Source organism: Ranitomeya imitator, chromosome 1 (assembly GCF_032444005.1).
Source record: "Ranitomeya imitator isolate aRanImi1 chromosome 1, aRanImi1.pri, whole genome shotgun sequence".
Classification (NCBI taxonomy): domain Eukaryota; kingdom Metazoa; phylum Chordata; class Amphibia; order Anura; family Dendrobatidae; genus Ranitomeya; species Ranitomeya imitator.
The window spans coordinates 47714079-47740491 of record NC_091282.1 but is presented as its reverse complement, the minus strand read 5'-3'; the positions used below and the strand labels follow the sequence as shown (position 1 = coordinate 47740491).

Sequence of the window (26413 nt, the reverse complement as noted above, 5' to 3'; positions counted from 1 at the left end):
TCTGGGGTACTGCAGTTCAGCACCCATTCTCTTTAATAGGACCTGATGTGCAGCACCTGAGAATGACCACCACACAAGCGTACGGAGCTGTGCTGCTGTCACTCTGTCCCGATACTAAGGGTAGGCCATCAATATTTCTTTAATGCAAACTTTTTTATCAGAACTTATACAGATAGGGACGGCCTGATGAAGGTGCAGGTCTATTTTACATTTCCTGCCACAGTTCTGACCAATTAGTAAAGCAAAGGAGCGGTTTATGGCCCATGGTGCGGTATATACCGGCTAACAGCCTGAAGGGGGCGTCACAGGAGTAAAAGCGTGGTATGACCGAACCTGCTGACAAATATTTAACCTCCTGGTTGGATGACATCACTTAACCCAACATTATACCCAATGCAACGATGGACGAGAGCAAATATTAGCTCTTGGGACCCGAGTAAAGTCCGTCCCTGAGGGTTCACCATTACATAATGGGCAAACTGGAAAACTGAACATCTTACCGGTAAGTGATTCAGAGGTACGTCAACCTGACCCAAGAAGTCATCTCTCGTCTGTGAAGGCAAGAAAGGACAAAGATTAGACCCCTGCAAACCACAGGAAATGGCTCTCCTGATTTGACTTTTACTAAAAAAGTTAATACCGTAAGTTGTTTTTTATTTATACTCATTTAATATAGCATCATCAAGTTGTTAAAAGGGATCTGCTGGCGGTACATAGTGTGCAAACATATCTGACGTAAAAGCTCATTTACTGCATTTCCCCTTTAAGAAGCATGACACGGAACACAAGCCATGACATCGAGTGACACAAAGAACCTAGGACTGGCCATAGGAATCACTACTAAGAATTCACTATTTACAGAAAAGTTTTAGGAAGTTGCACAAACGCTACATTCCAGCCACCTTCCCGGGAACGGCACCGATCATCTCAGATCTGCAGCTGTATTGTAGCTCAGCTCCATTGAAGGGTGTAGGGGTGAGCTACAGAAGCATATGAGTGGTCAACAAGGTTAGGAGGGTGGAGATTCAGCAGCAGGGAGAAGGGACACTGAGGAGCTGTCATTCAGGACAGGTGGGTGGAGATTCAGCAGCAGTGAGGAGGGGCACTGAGGAGCTGTCAATCAAGACAGGTGGGTGGAGATTCAGCAGTAGTGATGGGGGACACTGAGGAGCTGTCATTCAGGACAGGTGGGTGGAGATTCAGCAGCAGTGAGGAGGGGCACTGAGGAGCTGTCAATCAAGACAGGTGGGTGGAGATTCAGCAGTAGTGATGGGGGACACTGAGGAGCTGTCATTCAGGACAGGTGGGTGGAGATTCAGCAGCAGTGAGGAGGGGCACTGAGGAGCTGTCAATCAGGACAGGTGGGTGGAGATTCAGCAGCAGTGAGTGGGGACACTGAGGAGCTGTCAATCAGGACAGGTGGGTGGAGATTCAGCAGCAGTGATGGGGGACACTGAGGAGCTGTCAATCAGGACAGGTGGGTGGAGATTCAGCAGCAGTGAGGGGGACACTGAGGAGCTGTCATTCAGGACAGGTGGGTGGAGATTCAGCAGCAGTGAGGGAGGACACTGAGGAGCTGTCAATCAGGACAGGTGGGTGGAGATTCAGCAGCAGTGAGGGGGACACTGAGGAGCTGTCATTCAGGACAGGTGGGTGGAGATTCAGCAGCAGTGAGGGAGGACACTGAGGAGCTGTCAATCAGGACAGGTGGGTGGAGATTCAGCAGCAGTGAGGGGGACACTGAGGAGCTGTCATTCAGGACAGGTGGGTGGAGATTCAGCAGCAGTGAGGGAGGACACTGAGGAGCTGTCAATCAGGACAGGTGGGTGGAGATTCAGCAGCAGTGAGGGGGGACACTGAGGAGCTGTCAATCAGGACAGGTGGGTGGAGATTCAGCAGCAGTGAGGGGGGACACTGAGGAGCTGTCAATCAGGACAGGTGGGTGGAGATTCAGCAGCAGTGAGGGGGGACACTGAGGAGCTGTCAATCAGGACAACTGGGTGAAGAATCAGCAGCAGGGAAGAGGGACACTGAGGAGCTGTCAATCAGGAGAGGTGGGTGGAGATTCAGCAACAGAGGGGGATACAGAGAAGCTAATCAGGCTAGGTGGGTGGATATTAAGCAGCAGCTGGGAGGACACAGGAGCTGTCAATCAAGGAAGGAAAGCAGAGACTCAGCAGGAAGGAGGATACTGACGAATGGTCAGACTAGGAGATTATGTTTAAAAATTCGGAATGGATAATACAGCCATTCTGACATGGATAATCACAGTAAGTACATCAATCTAATCAGGTCTAAAAATCAATGTAATAATGTATGTAGCTTGTCGTGAGAAGTGTGGTGACATATTTGCTTTATAGGCTGTCCGCCATATTGGTTGTCACCCAGCTTTCTACACAGCTTGTAGAAATAACTAGTGTTTCTACTGTACACGATAAATGATCTGTCATTTCGTCGGTTCCACACTTTATACACGCCATACAATGGCTGCATACAGACACTTTCTTCAGGCGAAACAAGGAACGCAGAAGAGATTTACTTACACGCTGTGACATATCCGTTTACAAAAATAAATAAATAGGGCTGCTAAAATCCCCTGATCCGGTCGCCAATGAACTGAAAAACACCAACACTTTTTGGCATTGTCTTAAAATGTCACTGGATAGCAAAGTGACTGACTGTAAATAATTTATTTTATACTACAGGTTAAAGAATCTGAGCGGATTAATTTCTTCGTAGATCCGTATAGCTGTCAGAGCTCTAGTTTTCTGGTGAGCTCTGAATCCCTTGTGTAGCCATAGCATTGAAAGATGCTGTATACCTGCCGTCACCACTAGAGGGAGCTCCGGAGCGGATGTCCATACTAAATCACTATGCAACTCACTCCCTCTAGTGGTGGCTTCAGGTAGTCAGCATGCTATGCTTTCATTTTATGCCTATGCAGTGGATTTGGACCTCTGTATAAGAAATTAAGCAAAAAGGTGTTTTTTTTTTTAAGGAATGGGACGTTTTCCGTTGACATCTAAGAGCATATGGACAATCCCTTTAAACGCATTCAAATTAGCCAGCATACCTCCTGTAGCCCAGCTCCGGGCATCAATAATATCCACTGGGCTTCTAACCCATTACAAATGGCACAGCCGGCAGAATGAATACATAAAAACCTCAGCTGCCACAACACAGGCGACATACATGCGGCACGCAGAGAATACCCTTTAATCAAGGCTTAGCACGCGGCGGACTGTAATGGATAGACTATACTTAGGACGCGTTGATTTGACTCACAGTGTGAGTACAGCCGTGCCGGCAGGGTTTACAGGCCTGTGACGCAAGTCTGAAGCTGCGAACAATGGATATTGTATGGAGTCCACGTGCTGGGACTGAGTTAATAACTCTGCTGCTGAACTACTTCTTCACCTAACTGCTTTCCCTGTAAAATGAACGCGAGACATTATCTGCCATATAGTATACTGCCTTTCTATGATGCACAGACTTGTCGTGTGTCACAAAATAAAAAATAGTTATACAATTTTCCACCGGATTTTCCTTACATCAGCTTGCACCATTATCAGTATCTCTGTTTGCTGTCATTTCAGGTTTATTTCCAGTGGATAAAAAAAACTCACACACGGGCCACACTCACACACGGGCCACACTCACACACGGGCCACACTCACACACGGGCCACACTCACACACGGGCCACACTCACATACAGATCACGTACTACGCCACAAACAGGTTTCCTATGTAGGAGGCACAACATTCTGGGAAAAGTGCAGGGTTAACGGGAGCTCCTCAGTCACCTCCAGGGTTAACAGGAGACACATTTTGCTCTTGCAGGAGATGTGAAGTGACCTGTTTATTTCCCAGAGACCGGCTATAGGATGTGCAGCTGGCCCGTGATGTCAGCCCAAGTCATAGTTATTCCTGGATGGGTGCCCTCTGCTCACTGTGCCAGCGGACATGGATAACGGGCGAGAGATGGGCAAGACCTCATACTGATGTCTAACTAGCGGCATACTGAAAAAAAATAAATAAAACAGGTCTCAAAATGCTGGAAATCATTATACAACATGGCACGTGTGCGGGTATGTTTGTATGTGCGCGGTTATATACAGTACAGACCAAAAGTTTGGAAACACCTCATTTACAGATTTTTCTGTATTCTCGTGAATTGTAAATTCACACTGAAGGCATCAAAACTATGAATTAACGCATGTGGAATTATATACTTAACAAAAAAGTGTGAAACAACTGAAAATATGTCTTATATTCTAGGTTCTTCAATGTAGCGACCTTTTGCTTTGATGACTGCTTTGCACACTCTTGGCATTCTCTTGATGAACTTCAAGAGGTAGTCACCAGGAATGGTTTTCCAACAATCTTGAAGGAGTTCCCAGAGTTGCTTAGCACTTGTTGGCCCTTTTGCCTTCACTCTGCGGTCCAGCTCACCCCAAACCATCTCGATTGGGTTCAGGTCTGGTGACTGTGGAGGCCAGGTCATCTGGCGTAGCACCCCATCACTCTCCTTCTTGGTCAAATAGCCCTTACAAAGCCTGGAGGTGTGTTTGGGGTCATTGTCCTGTTGAAAAATAAATGATGGTCCAACTAAAACGCACACCGGATGGAATAGCATGCTGCTGCAAGATGCTGTGGTAGCCATGCTGGTTCAGTATGCCTTCAATTTTGAATAAACCCCCAACAATGTCACCAGCAAAGCACCATCACACCATCACACCTCCTCCTCCATGCTTCACGGTGGGAACCAGGCATGTAGAGTCCATCCGTTCACCTTTTCTGCGTCGCACAAAGACACGGTGGTTGGAACCAAAGATCTCAAATTTGGACTCATCAGACCAAAGCACAGATTTCCACTGGTCTAATGTCCATTCCTTGTGTTCTTTAGCCCAAACAAGTCTCTTCTGCTTGTTGCCTGTCCTTAGCAGTGATTTCCTAGCAGCTATTTTACCATGAATGCCTGCTGCACAAAGTCTCCTCTTAACAGTTGTTGTAGAGATGTGTCTGCTGCTAGAACTCTGTGTGGCATTGACCTGGTCTCTAATCTGAGCTGCTGTTAACCTGCGATTTCTGAGGCTGGTGACTCGGATAAACATCCTCAGAAGCAGAGGTGACTCTTGGTCTTCCTTTCCTGGGGCGGTCCTCATGTGAGCCAGTTTCATTGTAGCGCTTGATGGTTTTTGCAACTGCACTTGGGGACACTTTCAAAGTTTTCCCAATTTTGTTGGACGGACTGAACTTTATTTCTTAAAGTAATGATGGCCACTCGTTTTTCTTTACTTAGAATTTGCATTATGGCAAGAAAAAGCAGCTAACAGTCTATTCAGTAGGACTATCAGCTGTGTATCCACCAGACTTCTGCACAACACAACTGATGGTCCCGACCCCATTTATAAGGCAAGAAATCCCATTTATTATACCTGACAGGGCACACCTGTGAAGTGAAAACCATTCCCGGTGACTACCTCTTGAAGCTCATCAAGAGAATGCCAAGAGTGTGCAAAGCAGTCATCAAAGCAAAAGGTGGCTACTTTGAAGAACCTAGGATATAAGACAATTTCAGTTTCACACTTTTTTGTTAAGTATATAATTCCACATGTGTTAATTCATAGTTTTGATGCCTTCAGTGTGAATGTACAATTTTCGTAGTCATGAAAACACAGAAAAATCTTTAAATGAGAAGGTGTCCAAACTTTTGGTCTGTACTGTATGTATGTATGTATGTACGTACGTATGTTTCATGTTGTGACAGGGTCACTGGCACAGTGTATGAGGGGAGATGTGTCACTGCGCATACTGGCATCAGTGATGTGGAACCAGGAGAGGTTTCCTCCAGCACACTACGTGTTGGGATGGTTAAGCTAAAGTTACTTACATGGGCTGGTTTTAGGTGGGCACCCATGGAGTGGGTGGGCGGGTGCTCACCACATCTCTCCCTGCAGAGCCCACACCAGCTTGTGTACCGACAGGATCTGCAATGTCGTCATGGTCATGTGATCATCCCATGGTTAGGTTAAATAGCAGGACATGAGTCAGTGAGTGTTGTGCCTTGTATGTATGCATGTATATAAATGTGTGAAGGTATGTATGTGTATATACGTATGTGGGTGGGTATGTGTGTAGGTATCTGTGTGCCACAAGCTGTGCGCGCCCAGCCATGAAGGGCCCCATCACGCCAGGCACACCCAGCCATGAAGGGTCCCATCACCCCAGGCACACCCAGCCATGAAGGGCCCCATCACCCCAGGGGCACCCAGCCATGAAGGGTCCCATCACCCCAGGCACACCCAGCCATGAAGGGCCCCATCACCCCAGGCACACCCAGCCATGAAGGGCCCCATCACCCCAGGCACACCCAGCCATGAAGGGCCCCATCACCCCAGGCACACCCAGCCATGAAGGGTCCCTCCAGGTGCGCCCAGCTACGAAGGGCTCCACCAACCCAGGTGAGTCCAGCCACGAGATCCACTCCTCAAGGCACGGCCAGGCATGGAGGGTCCTCCTAGGCATAGCCAACCACAAATCTACATCTCAATTCTATCCATAATGGTTAGTTGTCAGCCACAATGCCCCCTGATGATTATAGTGGCAGTGCCCATACAAGTACCAACCACATTCATGGGTTGGATTAAGATATGTAGGAGTTGCCGCATTCACTTATCAAAAGATCTGCGACAATAATGGCCCGAGGAAGGAGTCTTTGCCACTCCGAAACGCGCGTCGGGGTTGGGCTTTTGGCCTCCCATTCCTGCATTCCAGAGGTATGTACCATGAGTCGGTATCCCGTTATTGGTATTGCTATTGATATGTATCGGTATTACTATTTATGAAAGCTACTATGTGCCATAATTTGGTGTAGATTTCCGATTATGCAGGAGTGTGGCCATTTTTGCCCTTTTATTCTGCCCATGACCACTGTGGGCACTATTCATCTCTCCAATCATGCCATTGTACCTGCTTTATACATTGTTTTAATTGGAATTTAATAAAGTTTACAAGTTTATGGGACCTTTTTGACTGTTTCTTTTGTGGGTTTGTTTGGTATGACAATAATGGTCAGTAATTGTGCAGGACACCATTCAAGGCCAAATAAAAGCACAACACACAGACCGTGCCCAACAGCACCATACTATGGTGCCCTAGTCACAGTGCCAGCACCCAGGGTCTCACGACTATGTCCCCCACACTGTGCTGACAATGGGGCTATACACCAGTACCCGCTACTATGACCTGATCATTACACAGGCTGTGACTGTGCCCCCATAACGGTACAGACCAGAGGGGTAAAATTTGCCTTTTATGCCACCATTAATTTCAGGTCCGTGGTTAATCTCAGAAGACTTATAAATAAACTTGTCAGGAACTACGGTATGAAAATTTTTACGTTGCTCTCTTAACACGTCCGGTGATTAATTAGGAATTCTCTGGATGAAATGTCCATTGACCTGTCCTGCCAGGACGGCTTCGGGCATCAGTCTTCCCAATGACAGGTCCGGCCCTACCCTGGCATCACCATGACTATATACATGATGTATTCCCAGGGGGTAGTGACCAGCGCTGCTACCCAATTATTATTATTTATTTATATAGCACCATTAATTCCATGGTGCTGTACATGAGAAGGAGTTACATAAAAAATGATCCAGTGATCCTGGATCCCATCACAGAGGGGTTCCCGGAGAGAAAAGTTGTAAACTTCCAGCACTTGTGTGACCCTTCTAGTGTCACATCTGAAAACAAGGTGGAGGTGGTCATTTATGGTGCAGAAAGCCGAACATTGCAGGAATAGCCATAGAGACATTGTGTTACCACCAACTGTATCCAGGAGACATTTACATGCAGCTCTGGATGTGAATGGAGGAAAGTCCCAACAAAACAAGTACCGGTATTTACAGCATTCTTCAGGTCCCAGATGAGGGTTTGTTACAACTGTGTCCTGTATCCAAGACAAGCCCAAACTGCTATATCCCAGCAAAGACTGATGGTGGAAGAGGCCGAGTGCTGCTGCTTGGCATTCAGCCTACAGAGGACATGGCAGACGTCCTGAAAGTGTGCAAAACCTACAAGGGCCCGGCCAGAGCGTCCCCTTAAAGAAAACTCAATGGACCTGAGCATCTTCAATGTCTGATGTTCTGGATGTGCTGGAAGCACCCTGCCTCCTCATGTGTGAGGGATGGGAAGTGACAACATCTCTGGTTCTTACATCAGCTGTTGTCATGTTGTAGGTCCAGACCTTTACCCAAGGTGAAATGCTCAGTGTAGCCACCCCCCCAGTAAAAAAGCCTAGCATAAACCCTGCCGCCACCCCCCCAGGAAAAAGCGTAGCATAGACCCTGCCGCCACCCCCCCTGGAAAAAGCCTAGCACAGACCCTGCCGCCACCCCCCCAGAAAAAAGCCTAGCATAGACCCTGCCGCAACCCCCCCATAAAGGGCCTAGCATACACCCTGCCGCCACCCCCCCATAAAGGGCCTAGCATAGACCCTGCCGCCACTCTCCCCATAAAGGGCCCAGCATACACCCTGCCACCACTCCCCCCATAAAGGGCCTAGCATACACCCTGCCGCCACCCCCCCATAAAGGGCCTAGCATACACCCTGCCGCCACCCCCCATAAAGGGCCTAGCATAGACCCTGCCGCCACCCCCCCATAAAGGGCCTAGCATAGACCCTGCCGCCACTCCCCCCATAAAGGGCCTAGCATAGACCCTGCCGCCACCCCCCCATAAAGGGCCTAGCATACACCCTGCCGCCACTCCCCCCATATAGGGCCTAGCATACACCCTGCCGCCACCCCCCATAAAGGGCCTAGCATACACCCTGCCGCCACTCCCCCCATAAAGGGCCGAGCATAGACCCTGACGCCACTCCCCCCATAAAGGGCCTAGCATAGACCCTGACGCCACTCCCCCCATAAAGGGCCTATCATACACCCTGCCGCCACACCCCCCATAAAGGGCCTAGCATACACCCTGCCGCCACTCCCCCCATAAAGGGCCTAGCATACACCCTGCCGCCACTCCCCCCATAAAGGGCCTAGCATACACCCTGCCGCCACTCCCCCCATAAAGGGCCTATCATACACCCTGCCGCCACACCCCCCATAAAGGGCCTAGCATACACCCTGCCGCCACCCCCCATAAAGGGCCTAGCATACACCCTGCCGCCACTCCCCGCATAAAGGGCCGAGCATAGACCCTGCCGCCACTCCCACCATAAAGGGCCTAGCATAGACCCTGACGCCAGTCCCCCCATAAAGGGCCTATCATACACCCTGCCGCCACACCCCCCATAAAGGGCCTAGCATACACCCTGCCGCCACTCCCCCCATAAAGGGCCTAGCATACACCCTGCCGCCACTCCCCCCATATAGGGCCTAGCATAGACCCTGCCGCCACTTCCCCCACATAGGGCCTAGCATAGACCCTGCTGCCAATCCCCCCATATAGGGCCTAGCATAGACCCTGCCGCCACTTCCCCCACATAGGGCCTAGCATAGACCCTGCTGCCAATCCCCCCATATAGGGCCTAGCATAGACCCTGCTGCCAATCCCCCCATATAGGGCCTAGCATAGACCCTGCTGCCAATCCCCCCATATAGGGCCTAGCATAGACCCTGCTGCCAATCCCCCCATATAGGGCCTAGCATAGACCCTGCCGCCACTCCCCCCATATAGGGCCTAGCATAGCCCTTGCCGCCACTCCCCCCATAAAGGGCCTAGCATAGACCCTGCTGCCACTCCCCCCATATAGGGCCTAACAGATTGTGAGCCTTCGCGGGCAGGGTCCTCTCTCCTCCTGTACCAGCTGTGATTTGTATTGATTAAGATTATTGTACCCGTTTTTACTATGTATACCCCTCCTCACATGTAAAGCGCCATGGAATAAATAGCGCTATAATAATAATAATAAATAATAATAATAATAATAATAGCATAGACCCTGCTGGCACTGCCCCCCCCCCCCCAAAAAAAAAGGACCTAGAGTAGAGGTTTGGCAGACAACAGTGCACGGCACACTCTGTCCTGACCAGTTACGTCTGCAGCACATTCTCCGCTCTTCGGCCCATGATACCGTCGCTCAATTTAGAACGCAGCTCGGAACGTGGAACAAACACTTCCCTGCAGTCCCCATCACCGGGCGTCCAGCAACCGGCCGCACAGATGCCAGGAGTTACAAAAAATATCACTTCCAGAGACACTTGACATCTTCTCGGGGTTTAGAAATGTCAGGTGCCGCCGAGACTCAGGACACTACGATGTCAAGTATCATACAAACTTTTTTTTTTTTGCTAAATGCACACAAAGGTGTTCGAAACAAAACACATGGTTACAATATATATTTTTTTTAATTTATGGAAAAAAGGAACTTCAAGTTGGAAACTTTAAAAACAAAACAAAACAATGAATACCGATAAAATAAAAATCAGCCATTATTTCTAAAAAGGAATCCAATGATGCCGGAACACTGGTCCTCCTTGCTCCCAGGTCACCATCCAGTAGGGCACAATATTATCCCTACGTTTCATTGTATCAAAACCAATAAAAGCGTTTTTAGTTTAATCAGATCTGATCGGTTTTAAAAATAAAAAATTCTGATAAGGTTCAGATATCTTAAAAATAATAAAATCAGTTACACCCACCCTCGAGGATCCCATTCACAGGGCTCACGAGGTCCCCGGTTATGTCACCATCCCGATACGGTCCTCAACACCAGAAATGGCTACAAATTCCTGCTCAGTAGAGACGAGCGAATAGATTTGCAGGACCCTGGTACAGCGGCAAAGGACGGCATCCCCCGTGTCTCTTCTGATTAGCAGGCCCACAATGATATCGAGCTGGGCTTTATAATCAGACCAGGTGCAGGGGATTCCAAAAGGTGGAAGATTGTTTGCAAGGGCAACAGCACTGGTGGCCACAGATTACTGACCAAGGGCCCATCGAAGTTATTCGCTCACCTCTACTGCTCATCCAATCTCAACAGGTTGAAAGATCAGCATTGCAGGCAGCAATTAGTTGAGCAGACAGGAAGACGGGATCAGGAGGCAGAGCCAGGCTCGGCGAGGAAACAGGGCCAGGCTCGGCGAGAAAACAGGGCCAGGCTCGGCGAGGAAACAGGGCCAGGCTCGGCGAGGAAACAGGGCCAGGCTCGGCGAGGAAACAGGGCCAGGCTCGGCGAGGAAACAGGGCCAGGCTCGGCGAGGAAACAGGGCCAGGCTCGGCGAGGAAACAGGGCCAGGCTCGGCGAGGAAACAGGGCCAGGCTCGGCGAGGAAACAGGGCCAGGCTCGGCGAGGAAACAGGGCCAGGCTCGGCGAGGAAACAGGGCCAGGCTCGGCGAGGAAACAGGGCCAGGCTCGGCGAGGAAACAGGGCCAGGCTCGGCGAGGAAACAGGGCCAGGCTCGGCGAGGAAACAGGGCCAGGCTCGGCGAGGAAACAGGGCCAGGCTCGGCGAGGAAACAGGGCCAGGCTCGGCGAGGAAACAGGGCCAGGCTCGGCGAGGAAACAGGGCCAGGCTCGGCGAGGAAACAGGGCCAGGCTCGGCGAGGAAACAGGGCCAGGCTCGGCGAGGAAACAGGGCCAGGCTCGGCGAGGAAACAGGGCCAGGCTCGGCGAGAAAACAGGGCCAGGCTCGGCGAGGAAACAGGGCCAGGCTCGGCGAGGAAACAGGGCCAGGCTCGGCGAGGAAACAGGGCCAGGCTCGGCGAGGAAACAGGGCCAGGCTCGGCGAGGAAACAGGGCCAGGCTCGGCGAGGAAACAGGGCCAGGCTCGGCGAGGAAACAGGGCCAGGCTCGGCGAGGAAACAGGGCCAGGCTCGGCGAGGAAACAGGGCCAGGCTCGGCGAGGAAACAGGGCCAGGCTCGGCGAGGAAACAGGGCCAGGCTCGGCGAGGAAACAGGGCCAGGCTCGGCGAGGAAACAGGGCCAGGCTCGGCGAGGAAACAGGGCCAGGCTCGGCGAGGAAACAGGGCCAGGCTCGGCGAGGAAACAGGGCCAGGCTCGGCGAGGAAACAGGGCCAGGCTCGGCGAGGAAACAGGGCCAGGCTCGGCGAGGAAACAGGGCCAGGCTCGGCGAGGAAACAGGGCCAGGCTCGGCGAGGAAACAGGGCCAGGCTCGGCGAGGAAACAGGGCCAGGCTCGGCGAGGAAACAGGGCCAGGCTCGGCGAGGAAACAGGGCCAAACTCAGAGAGGAAGCAGAGCCAAGCTCAGAGAGGAAGCAGAGCCAAGCTCAGAGAGGAAGCAGAGCCAAGCTCAGAGAGGAAGCAGAGCCAAGCTCAGAGAGGAAGCAGAGCCAAGCTCAGAGAGGAAGCAGAGCCAAGCTCAGAGAGGAAGCAGAGCCAAGCTCAGAGAGGAAGCAGAGCCAAGCTCAGAGAGGAAGCAGAGCCAAGCTCAGAGAGGAGCAGAGCACATCAGCATTTTTCTCTTTTCTTGTGGGTTGTAGAAGGTGGAGGACGAGAAGCTGTAGGCATACTACAGAGTGTTTAGTCACACCTGAAACCTAGAGCCCCTTGTCCACCTTTGAAGACAATTTTTTTTTTTTTTTTTTTTACTTTTTTGGAAGTGCCGTTTTAATTTTTATTTCATAAATGAATTGTACACATGAAAATAAGTACGGTAACTTTATAATATATCTTTTAAGAGAAATCCGCTTTCCTTTCAGGGACTGATCTTTCACTCTAAAAATTCTCAATTCTATGGTAAAATCTGGACAGAGTTTCCCCTTACTGTGATCAGAGAAGACAATTAGTGCTCATAAAGTTCTATGTAGCGGGAAGGAGGTTGGGGGGGGGGGGGGGATTAGGAGCTACAGACAGATCCCACTTTTATCTACATAGAGTAATATCAGCAAGGTCATCTTAGTAACAGGAAAATAAGGACATTTCTCAACTGAAAATTCTGAGAATGTAAGATCAGTCGAAGAGGAGACAGAAGCCGATTTCTCTGATAGCATGTCATAAAGTTTATTATTTGCGTATCTACTATATTTATAAAATAAACTTTTACCCTTTAAATGCATGTATATGGGTTAAAATATATATATTTTTTACTAAAGGGTCTAGTTAAAAAATTTGCCTCGTACGAGAAAATTCAACTTTGATGTGGTTTGTGATCATAAATCGGCTCCGAGAAAGACTAAATTTTCAAACACTTCTGTCATTCAATCATAAATGAGCTCACTGACTGATCCTTCGTTCACTCATTGCGCAGCCGACAACAGACTGCACCGCGGAGGCCATAGCAAGTCAACGGTGCAAAGTTTTTAATGAATCCCAATTACAAAAATACTTTTTATCCCCAAATACATGCATTTAAGCAAAAGAAGATGTCCCCCCCCCCCAAAAGGTAGCCGAGTCGTCATTCACTGATCGCAAGCAGAGATTGTGAATATGCTTCAGATTATATGATTTTTTTTCCTAGATTTTTAATAAACCCATCGCTTACAAAAAAAAAAAAAAAATATTATATGGCAAAACTACAAACTCAGCTCTGCTGCATCTGTGCGTTGCAGGATAATCTGGCAGGCGTAGATGCACACGGATATAAACAAGGGTGGAGACGAGTGACAATTAGGAGCTCGGCTTCATTAATCAAACGCGGCTCTGCTACATCACGTAAACTCATCCCTATTATTAGCATTACCACCATCCGGATTTTTATTTTTAATTCTTTTTTTTTTTTTCTCGCACTGGCAGCCATAAGATCAGATGAGCTGGCGTCTCCCTCCCTGCTGCTCAGCCATCTGCATCGTGACCGATACAAGCCGCATCTCACATACACAAAGCCAAACAAAAGCCAAGGGTAGGAAAAAAAAAAAAAGAAAAAAAAAAAAAAAAGATGAATGCAAAAAAAGAGTGGGGAGTGAGTGTGTGTGTGTGTGTGTGTGTGTGTGTGTGTGTGTGTGTGTGTGTGTGTGTGTGTGTGTGTGTGTGTGGGGGGGGTGGGGGGGGGGGGGTCTTATAAAATAATAGATGACCCTTTCCCAAATTATTACATTAAGACCCCAATAGAATAACCAAATAACGCCAAATTATTGTAAAAAAAAAAATAAATTTATATATATTTTTTTCCTATTCACCCAAAGCATGTGATGGAAAAAAATGGAAGCACGGAGGCGATAAGGAAAGCTGGATGGACTCACGCTGCACTCCCCGGAAACCTCGCCGGCTCCAGGAGATTTGCTTTGATACTTCAAGTCATCGGAAGAATAAGACAAAGCCGAGCGTGCTCGCTCCTCCACGCCGCCTGCCAGTACAAACTTACAATTCCCCGCCCCCACCCCCCATCTCGTCTTGTTTTCCATCGCGGCTCATACAATCCTTACGTGACGCTAATTTACCAATCAATTTTCTGTGACTGGGCGCGATCCCCCTCCGGACCCCCATCCTTACCTCTGCATTCACCTACATATCATTCTATGAGACGGTTACCACGGTAACCGTTGTTCCATTTCTGACTCCGTTGCCGTTGAACCCCCCCGCCCGGTGGAGCCATCACATACCGTTAGACATCGATTACCCTTATTACGGCGCGCGGCTGCGTCAAGTGTGTCACGACAGGTTCCGCATTTATCCGATGACAGGAATATAAATATCAAAATAGATCTAATTAAAGGTCGGAGTTTATAGGATTATTATGTTTGGGGTACAGGAGGGAGCGAGGAGGTGATCAGACGCCCCCACTCAGCATATATCGGCCATACCCACCACACCTAAACCAATGGAAAGTGGAGCGCCTACTATCAGGAGCGGCATCGTGCCCCCAGTGAGGCCCATAGTGAACCCCCTCAGTGCTCCCACCAACTAGGATAACCACTTTATGGCGTCCAGATAGTCGTTCCAGTGATTGCCCTCCACACAGTATGATGCCCCCATAGTGGAAAATCTACAATTTATATAGACTCCTCATAATGATGCCGCCACACTGCTCCTCACAAACGCGTGTAATGCTGCCAGCGTGCCCCTCATCCACAGCATGATGCCGCAACAGTGCACCTCAAACATGCTCTGTAATGTCGCCACAGTGCCCCTCACCCACATCGTGATGCCGCCATACTGCACCTCATCCACATCATAAGGACACCAGTGCCCCTCACCTACAGCATAAGGACACCAGTGCCCCTCACCCACAGCATAAGGACACCAGTGCCCCTCACCCACAGCATAAGGACACCAGTGCCCCTCACCCACAGCATAAGGACACCAGTGCCCCTCACCCACAGCATAAGGACACCAGTGCCCCTCACCCACAGCATAAGGCCACTATAGTGCCCCTCACCTACAGCATAAGGACACCAGTGCCCCTCACCCACAGCATAAGGACACCAGTGCCCCTCACCCACAGCATAAGGACACCAGTGCCCCTCACCCACAGCATAAGGACACCAGTGCCCCTCACCCACAGCATAAGGACACCAGTGCCCCTCATCCACAGCATAAGGACACCAGTGCCCCTCACCCACAGTACAATGCAGCCAGTGCCCCTCACACTATAAGGACACCAGTGCCCCTCACCCACAGCATAAGGACACCAGTGCCCCTCACCCACAGCATAAGGACACCAGTGCCCCTCACCCACAGCATAAGGACACCAGTGCCCCTCACCTACAGTACAATGCAGTCAGTGCCCCTCATACACTATAAGGACACCAGTGCCACTCACCCACAGCATAAGAACACTACTGCCACTCACCCACAGCATGACACCAGTGCCCCTCACCCACAGCATAAGGACACCAGTGCCCCTCACCCACAGCATAAGGACACCAGTGCCACTCACCCACAGCATAAGGACACCAGTGCCACTCACCCACAGCATAAGGACACCAGTGCCACTCACCCACAGCATAAGGACACCAGTGCCACTCACCCACAGCATAAGGACACCAGTGCCCCTCACCCACAGTACAATGCAGCCAGTGCCCCTCACACTATAAGGACACCACAGCGCCCCTCATACACTATAAGGACACCACAGCGCCCCTCATACACTATAAGGACACCACAGCGCCCCTCATACACTATAAGGACACCACAGCGCCCCTCATACACTATAAGGACACCACAGCGCCCCTCATACACTATAAGGACACCACAGCGCCCCTCATACACTATAAGGACACCACAGTGCCCCTCATACACTATAAGGACACCACAGTGCCCCTCATACACTATAAGGACACCACAGTGCCCCTCATACACTATAAGGACACCACAGTGCCCCTCATACACTATAAGGACACCACAGTGCCCCTCATACACTATAAGGACACCACAGTGCCCCTCATACACTATAAGGACACCACAGTGCCCCTCATACACTATAAGGACACCACAGTGCCCCTCATACACTATAAGGACACCACAGTGCCCCTCATACACTATAAGGACACCACAGTGCCCCTCATACACTATAAGGACACCACAGTGCCCCTCATACACTATAAGGACACCACAGTGCCCCTCATACACTATAAGGACACCACAGTGCCCCTCACCCACAGAGGGATGCCGCTACACCTCACCCACAGTGTGCCACCTCAACAGTGCTCACACAGCGTTATATCACTACCGTGCCCCTCACACATAGTATGAAGCAGCAACAATACTATACCACAAACTATGATGCCTCTGTATCGCCATTGTACCCTAAAAAATATCAATCTTTAAATACTGAGGCTCAGTACAGAAGGCGCCTTTTAATGACGACAGTTCGCCCCCTGCATTGAGCCTCATACAGCCGGGCAGAGGGGAAACGCAGGCTTTAGGGTGGAGAAGCGAGCCTTCTCCTGACTGACAGCCTCTCTGCTGTATGACGTCAGGCAAAGGAGCTGTCAGTCCAGCAGGAGGCAGTGGTGCTGGGAGGTGCATAGAGCTGGAGTGACAGAGGCTTCAGATCTACCATAGGTTGCCAGCCTCATTTTTATGTCAAATCAAATGCTGAATTTTCAGTAATGGGGTGAGCGGACTTGGTCAGGTAAAGGTTTTGCTGGACTTATGTATAAGAGAGGTACCCCCTTATAAATTATTTGGGGGCTGAAATCCTGCTGATAGATTCCATTTAAGATCATTGGGTTGTAGGTGTAATCCAGACATATCACCATCTCTAAAAGATGCTCTTTGCGCAGCCCCCCTCTATTAACTCAAAATGCCTTAAGCGGGTATATGTAAAGAAAAATCTAAATAGGCAACCCATTTAATGATCATTAAAGGGGCTGTCTAATTTAAAAAATATATATATACCTCATTGGAGTATTCTAATACAGGGTGCGAGAGGGATACTCTTTTTGAGTAAAGCCATTAAAAAGGGAGTACTAGTCGTGTCCTGCATTTTACAGACAACCGATTGATTTGAATTACATCTATGTAATACCACATTCCTCCTGTGGTGGCGCTTTCCCCATGGATCACAGCTTACCTCTGCGGGTCCCAGTAGATGAAACACCGGGTGGCGCTAGTGAGCGCTGTAGTTATGCCTCAATTCACCAGACAAGCCATGTGAATTAGTGAATTTACTGATACAACCAACGCGTTTCTACCTCGGCTTGAGGCCTTCATCAGGCTCTATAAAAACATCCCATTATAAACCTATAATTCATAGTCTTCCTGCCGGACGTCACATCACATTAACAATGAATGATGACAACACACTAACATGAGACACATACCCCATTTATAAAATGCACATCGATTGACAGTGATGGCGATCAATGAGTGGAACATGCTGCCACGAGAGGTGGTGAGTTCTCTTCCAATGGAAGTCTCCAAACAAAGGCTGGACAGACATCTGTCTGGGATGATATAGTGAGTCCTGCTTTGAGCAGGGGGTAGGACCAGATGACTTGGAGGTCCTTTCCAACTCTACCATTCTATGATTCTACCTCTATATAACCAGTAAATATCATAATGTACAGTATATCATATTCATATATCCAGTATATCATAAGAAAGAACACCTTATCATAGAGCAATGTTAGAGAACTTCTGGCCTAGAAGGGAGGGGAACTCTTCTCCTCTGGAGAGTGCCAAGCCGGTGCAAGGAGACTTATAGGCCATGTAACCTTCCTCTGGGAATGTGAATATTCAAATCTCTTTAGAAAGGAAGTGAGCAGGAACCTGTTGAGGGTAGCAATCCTAAAAGTCAACATCGACCCTATAAGAAGCCTTGCCATTACATTTCTAAACACTAGTATGAGGAGGTCCCGGAGGTGAAAAGACCGATACTTAAAAAGGGAATCTGTCAATAGAATCAACGCTCGTCAGCTGTCTGTATGGGCATGCAGGTCACAGAAAGTTGAAGAAAATGATACCTGGATATACAAATCTCTTAAGATCTGTTAAGATCTATGGGCAGGACATAGATCTATGAGAATCTGCCTTCAGAGCTTATTTTATATGAAAGGGAGCGCTACCAGTGTGAGACATGTAGGTCAGGAGAAAAGATGGTCAGTCATTACAAGTCTCACACTGGTAATGCCTCCAATCATTTAATATAAGCCCTGGAGGCAGATTCTCAGAACGATCTATGTCCGGCCCATAGATCTTAACAGCTAATTTACATATTAAGAAAATCATGGATTTTGCTACAATACCCTTTTTGAACACATCCAGGTCCTAGTGCTCACTTTGCATATTCAAATTCCCAAAGGAGTGCTGCATGGCCTATAAGTCTCCTTGCACTGGCTTAGCACTCTTCCACAAAGAGAAACGTTCACTCTTAGACAAGACATTCTCTGATGTTGCTCTATGAAAAGGTGTTTCTTATGATGCATACTGGTTATATATGAACAGGGATCTATCGATTGGTGATTTATAAATGGAGTTCTCTCTCTATCATGTGTAAGTGTGTTGTCATTATCATATATAAAACATGATGTGACATCCAGCATGTACTTTTATAGTATGTTGTCATAGACCTGATGAAGACCTCAAGCCTAGGTAGAAACGTGTTGCTCGTATTAATTAAGTCCATGAGCTGGAGAATTGAGGTTCTTATGCCATTCAGCTCACGCTCACTAGTGCCACCCTTAGTTTCCTCTGTAAATCTCTACAGTTCCTGTTTCTTGTTGTTACTACCCTGGAGAAGGATCGGGTCCTGGGATTTGGCAGCAGAACTGCCTGCAGCCCAACTGCCTGAGGTGAGCAGTAAACGGTCCTCTACTTTTTGTTTACTTCTGTTGTACCAGACCAAAAAGCGTCGTTTCTTTTTTTTTTCTAAAGCAAAGGAACATGTCACAAAGGAAATCTTAACTTGAGAATGACCAGAACTGAAAACTCCTTTAAATATGAAGTTCTGAACTCTTCTAAAAAAAACTTTTCTTTAATACATCAGGTCGCCTTCAGTGTATCTAGAGAAGGGTTCACTACTGAACACTGCAGAACATGGAATGAAGCATTATGTTCTTTGTGGGCTGAGTTAGCGCTCTTTGAAGAAGACGGCAGTCTCGGCGTCTCCTATGTGATGTATAGACAGCAGTCTCGGCATCTCCTATGTGATGTATAGACAGCAGTCTCGGCATCTCCTATGTGATGTATAGACAGCAGTCTCGGCATCTCCTATGTGATGTATAGACAGCAGTCTCGGCATCTCCTATGTGATGTATAGACAGCAGTCTGGGCGTCTCCTATGTGATGTATAGACAGCAGTCTGGGCGTCTCCTATGTGATGTATAGACAGCAGTCTGGGCATCTCCTATGTAATGTATAGACAGCAGTCTCGGCATCTCCTATGTGATGTATAGACAGCAGTCTCGGCATCTCCTATGTGATGTATAGACAGCAGTCTCGGCATCTCCTATGTGATGTATAGACAGCAGTCTCGGCATCTCCTATGTGATGTATAGACAGCAGTCTCGGCATCTCCTATGTGATGTATAGACAGCAGTCTCGGCATCTCCTATGTGATGTATAGACAGCAGTCTCGGCGTCTCCTATGTGATGTATAGACAGCCATCTCGGAGTCTCCCATGTGATGTATAGACAGCAGTCTCGGCATCTCCTATGTGATGTATAGACAGCAGTCTGGGCGTCTCCTATGTGATGTATAGACAGCAGTCTGGGCGTCTCCTATGTAATGTATAGACAGCAGTCTCGGCATCTCCTATGTGATGTATAGACAGCAGTCTCGGCATCTCCTATGTGATGTATAGACAGCAGTCTCGGCATCTCCTATGTGATGTATAGACAGCAGTCTCGGCATCTCCTATGTGATGTATAGACAGCAGTCTCGGCATCTCCTATGTGATGTATAGACAGCAGTCTCGGCATCTCCTATGTGATGTATAGACAGCAGTCTCGGCGTCTCCTATGTGATGTATAGACAGCCATCTCGGAGTCTCCCATGTGATGTATAGACAGCAGTCTCGGCATCTCCTATGTGATGTATAGACAGCAGTCTCGGCGTCTCCTATGTGATGTATAGACAGCCATCTCGGAGTCTCCCATGTGATGTATAGACAGCAGTCTCGGCGTGTCCTATGTGATGTATAGACAGTAGTGATGAGAAAGTATACTCGTTGCTCGGGTTTTCCCGAGCACGCTCGGGTGGTCTTCGAGTATTTGTAACTGCTCGGTGATTAAGTTTTCATCGCCTCAGCAGCATGATTTGCGGCTACTAGAAAGCTTGAACACATGTGGTGATTCCCTAGAAACCAGGCAACCCCCACATGTACTCAGGCTGGGTAGTAGCTGTAAATCATTCAGCTGCAGCGATGAAAACTAAATCTCCGAACACTAACAAATACTCAGAGACCACCCGAGCGTGCTTGGGAAAACCCGAGCAACGAGTATATTCGCCAATCACTAATAGACAGCAGTCTCGGAGTGTCCTATGTGATGTATAGACAGCAGTCTCGGCGTCTCCTATGTGATGCACATACAGCAGTCTCGGCGTTTCCTATGTGATGTATAGACAGCAGTCTCGGCGTGTCCTATGTGATGTATAGACAGCAATCTCAGCGTCTCCTATGTGATGTATAGAAAGCAGTCTCAGTGTCTCCTATGTGATGCATATACAGCAGTCAGCAGTCTCGGCATCTCCTATGTGATTATACAGCAGTCTTGGCGTCTCCTATGTAATGTATACTGCAGACGTCTTGAGTTCTAGAAACAATTAAATTTTCCACTGTGAGGAGACCTGCAGTGTAATATACAGTGCCTACAAGTAGTATTCAACCCCCTGCAGATTTAGCAGGTTTACACATTTGGAATTAACTTGGCATTGTGACATTTGGACTGTAGATCAGCCTGGAAGTGTGAAATGCACTGCAGCAAAAAAGAATGTTATTTCTTTGTTTTGTTTTTTTTAAATTGTGAAGTCTTTTCAGAGGGTCATTTATTATTCAACCCCTCAACCCACCAGAATTCTGTTTGGTTCCCCTAAAGTATTAAAAAGTAGTTCAGGCACAAAGAACAATGAGCTTCACATGTTTGGATTAATTATCTCTTCTTCCAGCCTTTTCTGATTATTTAAGACCCTCCCCAAACTTGTGAACAGCACTCATACATGGTCAACATGGAAAAGACAAAGGAGCATTCCAAGGCCATCAGAGACAAGATCGTGGAGGGTCACAAGGCTGGCAAGGGGTACGAAACCCTTTCCAAGGAGTTGGGCCTACCTGTCTCCACTGTTGGGAGCATCATCCGGAAGTGGAAGGCTTATGGAACTACTGTTAGCCTTCCACGGCCTGGACAGCCTTTGAAAGTTTCCTCCCGTGCTGAGGCCAGACTTGTCCGAAGAGTCAAGGCTAACCCAAGGACAACAAGGAAGGAGCTCCGGGAAGATCTCATGGCAGTGGGGACATTGGTTTCAGTCAATACCATAAGTAACGTACTCCACCGCAACGGTCTCCGTTCCAGACGAGCCCGTAAGGTACCTTTACTTTCAAAGCATCATGTCAAGGCTCGTCTACAGTTTGCTCATGATCACTTGGAGGACTCAGACTGACTGGTTCAAGGTTCTCTGGTCTGATGAGACCAAGATCGAGATCTTTGGTGCCAACCACACACGTGATGTTTGGAGACTGGATGGCACTGCATACGACCCCAAGAATACCATCCCTACAGTCAATCATGGTGGTGGCAGCATCATGCTGTGGGGCTGTTTCTCAGCCAAGGGGCCTGGCCATCTGGTCCGCATCCATGGGAAGATGGATAGCACGGCCTACCTGGAGATTTTGGCCAAGAACCTCCGCTCCTCCATCAAGGATCTTAAGATGGGTCGTCATTTCATCTTCCAACAAGACAACGACCCAAAGCACACAGCCAAGAAAACCAAGGCCTGGTTCAAGAGGCAAAAAATCAAGGTGTTGCAGTGGCCTAGTCAGTCTCCTGACCTTAACCCAATTGAAAACTTGTGGAAGGAGCTCAAGATTAAAGTCCACATGAGACACCCAAAGAACCTAGATAATTTGGAGAAGATCTGCATGGAGGAGTGGGCCAAGATAACTCCAGAGACCTGTGCCGGCCTGATCAGGTCTTATAAAAGACGATTATTAGCTGTAATTGCAAACAAAGGTTATTCCACAAAATATTAAACCTAGGGGTTGAATAATAATTGACCCACACTTTTATGTTTAAAATTTATAAAAATTTAACTGAGCAACAAAACTTTTTGGTTTGTAAGATTTATGCATCTGTTAATAAATCCTGCTCTTGTTTGAAGTTTGAAGGCTCTAACTTATTTGCATCTTATTAAACCTGCTAAATCTGCAGGGGGTTGAATACTACTTGTAGGCACTGTACATCTAGGTTTGGAAAAATTTACTGCTGCGAATTCTTTACAAAAGTTATCGCAGAGTAGACTGCGCTCCAGACCAATGTAAACCTGGAAAATCCGTTACGACTAGAATCATCATCATTACCACCTAACATCACTAAAGAGAAGCTGCTCCAGCCATCACATAAGGGGGAGTTGATTGATTAAGTATAGCAGGATCATTCTTTAGGTTGATCATTTTGTACGGCCAGCGAATGAGAATATCATCATCCAAATGGCTACAAACGAGAAGCAGCGATCTGCATGAGATAGAAGACGTGACAGAAATGTCCTCTTTACATAAGCAGTACAGCCACACAATAGGACGCCGCAGAAGAGGAGCGATCGCCTCTGCTTTGTGAAGGCCTTTCTTTTGACAGCGGCACGTTGGAGAGGAGGCCCTTGCGTCTCCTAGCAACGGGACCTGTATGTACTTGTGTCTGTGAAGGGGACGCGGAGGAGGCGAGCGCACATTACGCATTTCCACAAGGGGATTACGGAAGGAAAGTCATTCAGTTAATTCTTTGATTACAGCCGTGTGTCATACTCCATGAACGATCATGGGGGTAAAATCGGCAGTGGAGGCGCCAATGTTACCGTACCAATATATATATATATATATATACAAAGCAGAGGGATGTATACGAAAACCATATCTTCGAAATGAGATAATAAAAAGGGCTTTTTTGTGCAAATTGGCGCCCCCACCCTCACTAGACCGGTGTCCCCTCCGCCTCCCACTCACTAGACGGGTGTCCCCTCCGCCTCCCACTCACTAGACGGGTGTCCCTTCCGCCTCCCACTCACTAGACGGGTGTCCCTTCCGCCTCCCACTCACTAGACGGGTGACCCTACCACCTCCTACTCACTAGACGGGTGTCCCTTCTGCCTCCCACTCACTAGACGGGTGTCCCCTTCGCCTCCCACTCACTAGAAGGGTGTCCCTTCCGCCCCCCACTCACTAGACGGGTGTCCCTTCCGCCCCCCACTCACTAGACGGGTGACCCTACCACCTCCTACTCACTAGACGGGTGTCCCTTCTGCCTCCCACTCACTAGACGGGTGTCCCCTTCGCCTCCCACTCACAAGACGGGTGTCCCCTTCGCCTCCCACTCACTAGAAGGGTGTCCCTTCCGCCCCCCACTCACTAGACGGGTGTCCCTTCCGCCCCCCACTCACTAGACGGGTGTCCCTTCCGCCTCCCACTCACTAGAAGGGTGTCCCATCCGCCTCCCACTCACTAGACGGATGTCTCCTCCACCTCCCACTCACTAGACTGTGTCCCCTCCGCCTCCCACTCACTAGACTGGCGCCCCCTCCCCTTACCACTCACTAGACTGGTGCCCCCTCCGCCTCCCACTCACTAGACGGGTGTCTCCTCCACCTCCCACTCACTAGACTGGCGCCCCCTCCCCTTACCACTCACTAGACTGGCGCCCCCTCCCCTTACCACTCACTAGACTGGCGCCCCCTCCCCTTACCACTCACTAGACTGGCGCCCCCTCCGCCTCCCACTCACTAGACAGGCGCCCCCACCACCTCCCACTCACTGGATAGGTTCCCCACTGGAAGGGTATGCCCTCCCCACACCACTATTCAATAAACTGGTTGAGCTCCCTGTTCCTCCTCACTGTGCAGCCACATAAGGAGGAGTTTGCATAGGGCGGTGGTCCCACACACACACAGTACCGTCCAATTCAAAATCTATGAGAATAAAATAAATAGCTGGAAAAGTGCGGTGTCAGTCAGTTCCAAACTTTCAGTGGAGCAACACTGTGCGAGCTAGCGGCTCCACACCCTGGTCACCAATGAGTGCCCGAGACCTGAGCAAGGTGGTGGATTTATGGTTAAGTGCTAATTTTTGTAGTGTTTACCAGGGCGGCGTGGGCAAGAGGATAATGATGCAGAGCATTCAAAAGACCTGTCACAGACCTTCCGGCGAGCCAACATATCCATATCTCCGGAACTGTATGGCAAATTTAAAAAAAAAAAAAGTAAGAAAAGAAAACTAAATACTTGGAATAAGATGAAAGCAAAAGGTGTTCATTCTAATGAGAAGGAAGTTGAATAAATCTATGAGGTATGAGTTGGGAATCCACTATTGAGCCCATCAGTATGGAAAAAAAAAAAAGTTTCATGGAAAATGGCAGAAGGCAAATCTATAGGGTTCTGAGTAAGGCTGTGTGCACACGATGCAGATTTGGTGCAGAATTTTCTGCATAAAATCTGCACTATATCTGCATCTCCTGGTAGAATCCGCAGGTGCGTTTTTTGTGCGTTTTTTACCAATGGATTTCTATTATGGAGGGGTGCAGAAACGCTGCAGAACTGCACAAAAGAAGTGACATGCACTTCTTTGAAATCTGCAGCGTTTCTGCGCAGATTTTTCTGCACCATGTGCACAGCTTTTTTTTTTTTTCACATTGATTTACATTGTACTGTGATCACAGTGCCGTTCTGCAGCGTTTCTGCTGCAGAAAAATCTGCTGCAGTTCTGCACTAAATCTGCATCGTGTTCACATACCCTAAGAGTTTGAGGCAGTTGTGGGTCACGTGCCATCTGCTATCGGTATTGTGCAATTACTCACAAATTTTAAGAAAATAATTGACTTGACCATAATATTTTTTTTTTTAAATAATAATAATATAAAATACAAATATTGTAAAGAAATTCCAGACAGCAGATAAATGGGGAATCTTCTGACTATAAGCCGTTTGCTGGACTGGTCCCAGTGATCACCTGGCAGTTTGTCAATTCAATTATGCTCCTTTCTCCCCCTGTAAGCAAGTTTTCCCCGCCACTGTGCCTCCTAAACTCTGTGAAAAATTGCAGGCTACACACTGTCAGAACACAGCAGCGGGATGGTGGTAAAAAGTGAGGGGAAAATGCAAGAACAAGCAGAGGGAGACAGACTGTGCAGCTTCTTTTAAGGGTTTTCTCTCATCCTGGAGCTGGACTCACAGCTACACTGCTGTATAATGTCCTCCATGCTGCTGATGCTCCTGGACTTGTGCTACATAGAGACAGGAGAGAAGGAATCTCAAGTCTCTGTGTATGGAAGATGACATAGCAGCTAGTTCCCACCCATTAGCTCAGAATAAACTGAAAATTAAAGATAAAGGCTACAGAAGGGAAAACTGGTGAAAACTGCAGTAAAAGTGCTGTATATGATTTTCTTTTTGTGGGACATAAGGGCTAAAGTAGAACAACACAGCTCCCATTTATAGCAATGTGCTCCCCGACAGGCCGGGTCCTCCAGAGGATGAGACTCCCATGAAAAACCCATTTAGATTTAAAAAAAAAATTTTTTTGATAAGGGACGTTTTGGGCATTTCTTGAAAAAAAAAAAAAAAAAAGGTATTGACTACAAGTGCTTTGGAATCAAATGTCCTGTCAAAGGGGTTCTTGTAACTTTTCTAGAATCCTTGACGACAGATCTACTTAATTTGAAAGGGAGTCTCAACTCCAAAATTAATATTAAGACAGCTATACAGTATAGGATGTAGGGGACTTGGCCCTATAAAATTGCCTGAGAAAACGTTAAGAAGGTTTTTTTTGTTTTTTATTGTTCCCTTGGTTTGAACAAAGGGCAAGGTGCACCATTATGCTACCTTAATTTGCATATTGAGGACTTCCTCCGCA

The 26413-nt window shown here is 48.3% G+C and overlaps 1 protein-coding gene across 15 annotated transcripts in view; it reads right to left on the bottom strand.

The window, feature by feature from the left end:
* Positions 1–26413, bottom strand: part of NEDD4L (NEDD4 like E3 ubiquitin protein ligase) — a 335097-nt gene that overhangs the window by 84716 nt on the left and 223968 nt on the right. For 14 of the 15 annotated variants that reach the window (XM_069746056.1, XM_069746084.1, XM_069746057.1 and 11 more), the window contains one exon: positions 501–551. In XM_069746056.1, coding sequence (XP_069602157.1) covers positions 501–551 — 51 coding nt within the window. Of the gene's footprint in view, positions 1–500; positions 552–14158; positions 14401–26413 lie in introns of those variants that run through there. The other variant, XM_069746060.1, reaches the window with a different exon arrangement.